General features: G+C 37.1%; 1 protein-coding gene across 1 annotated transcript in view; it reads left to right on the forward strand.

Annotated features, from left to right (window-relative positions):
• Window positions 1-485: 485 nt before the first annotated feature.
• Window positions 486-2,275, forward strand: part of LOC138959095 (uncharacterized) — a gene marked incomplete at its 5' end in the record, with an annotated part of 15,098 nt that continues 13,308 nt past the window's right edge. The window contains 1 exon segment of the mRNA XM_070330447.1: window positions 486-613. Coding sequence (XP_070186548.1) covers window positions 486-613 — 128 coding nt within the window.

Below are 2,275 nucleotides of genomic sequence, written 5' to 3' on the forward strand. Positions count from 1 at the left end.
TAAATGTGTCAAGCGCAAAGAGCATAATTGTAAAGTTATGATGTTGCGCTATATAAATGCTCATTTATTATTATTATTATTATAAGTAATTCCATATGGTTCGTCCACGACCCACATCATCCGGACTGTGTAGTTCAAATTACGTCACGTCATCGTTTATTTGTTTGTTTACATAGATCATTTTTCAAAAGTTAAGCAATGGGAAGGTCGTATAGTGATTGGAGATTACATGAAGTTTCAATTAAAAACTCCAAAAAGTTTCAGAGATAGACGATTTTGTTAGGCTATGGGTCGTACACGACCCACGAAGCACGGTGAAAGTTAATACATGCAATTATGTTTGTTCGTTTGTCTTTAAGTGTGCTTGACTGTAAAGATTGCTTGCATCCCAGTTGTGCATAGTTTGAAGGAGTAGTAGTGGATGAGTAAAAAGGGTTAAGAATATAAGATAAATGTAAATTCTGATGAAGATTTCGTTTGGACAGCTCTGTGCCCGGTGCCCGGAACGGTAGTTGGACGTGTTCTGAACGCCGTACAAGTTGAACGTTGCGAAGAAAACGGAGTTGTTGCATTCTCTGTCGCCAATCCAGACACAACGATTCCCCGAGTGCTGGTAAGACAACATACTTTTATCATAACTGTTGTGTTAATCCCAACCCGTTTCCCCCCAAAAAGGGTTAAATTAATTACAATTTTAAAAACAATTCCAAGACTTACATCTGCTTCTCTGCCTCTCTTTCTTCTTCTCTCTCTCGACAGAAGAGACTAATCTTTCTCATAGCCAAATTTAACAACATAAAACATGCATGATGAATTATGAAAAGAAACAGACAGGACCTCTCTCTCTCTCTCTCTCTTCCTCATAAACAATAAACGTTTTCAAGGAAATAAGTAAAATCACCAGCCATTGTCTTCCGAGATCATAAAGGTCTCCTGTAGACCAAAAGAGAAAGAGAAAACTACTTTTTCACAGGTCGCCTAATTGGAAAGTTCTACACTACTCGTCATAAAATGTTTTTACAGATGCGTTTGAGGGAAGATCTTTCTGATGAGGCCGTTTATTGTATATGACTGGAAAGGCCTGTTATGCCCCTAACTTATTCAGAAAACATCTTTACTTTCTTTATTTGGTGTTTAACGTCGTTTTCAAACACGAAGGTTATATCGCGACGGGGGAAGGGGGAAGATGGGATAGAGCCACTTGTCAATTGTTTCTTGTTCACAAAAGCACTAATCAAAAATTTGCTCCAGGGGCTTGCAACGTAGTACAATATATTACCTTACTGGGAGAATGCAAATTTCCAGTACAAAGGACTTAACATTTCTTACAATATACTGCTTGACTAAAATCTGTACAAAATTGACTGTATTCTATACAAGAAACATTTCGTGCGTTTAAAAAAAAGTGTGGACAGCGCTCCAGTGTGAAACTGTTGCTGCACTTGTTTGGGCGTGGCTATAAGCATAGTGACATGAATTTGATTGGTCAGTATTTTTAGGCAAAGCACATGTTCTCAGCAAACAGAAAACAAAATATTGGAAGCGTGAGTCACGCTACCCAAAAATAAAATCTTTTTTTACATATATTTTTTTTTCTATAACATTTTTTGCCATGGTTCATTCATCATCTGACATAACTTTTTAGCGAAATCTAACCATAAGATTATTGAAAAAAAGCAAAAATGTAGACGACCACCTTTAACAAGGGTAAAAGGAGAAACAGAATCCGTTAGTCGCCTCTTACGACATGCTGGGTAGCATCGGGTAAATTCTTTCTCGTCCCAACCAATTATGGGACTCCCCCTAACCCGCGGGGGGTATTCAGAAAACAGATTGAGTTTACATGACGTAGTGTTGATACAGTGGAACCTACAACACAGACACCCGGTTCGCAAAATCAAGGTTCCCGTGTTTAAATTGACAAAAAATCAGAACTGCTGAAACGAAACATGTTTAGCATGTCCTTAGACAAAACAATCAAATTTGCATCCAAATCAGTCAGTTTTGTCAGTTGGTAATGAGACACAAAATGGTACATTTGAGTAACTCGTTAAGGCATTGTCTTCAGACTTTCAGTGATATGTGCTAACACATGTCGTAAACTACACGCAGAATCTCAAGTCATTTACAATAGTAGATCTGCTGTTATGCGACATACCAGAAAGAGTTTTAAAAATAAAGATGAACCGTGTCTGATTGAACAGAATTTTTTTTTAAATTAGCATGCATTTAGAAAAATAAAAGCTTCAATTTACACTAAAATATAAGACAGTTT

This window comes from Littorina saxatilis, linkage group LG2 (assembly GCF_037325665.1).
Source record: "Littorina saxatilis isolate snail1 linkage group LG2, US_GU_Lsax_2.0, whole genome shotgun sequence".
NCBI lineage: Eukaryota > Metazoa > Mollusca > Gastropoda > Littorinimorpha > Littorinidae > Littorina > Littorina saxatilis.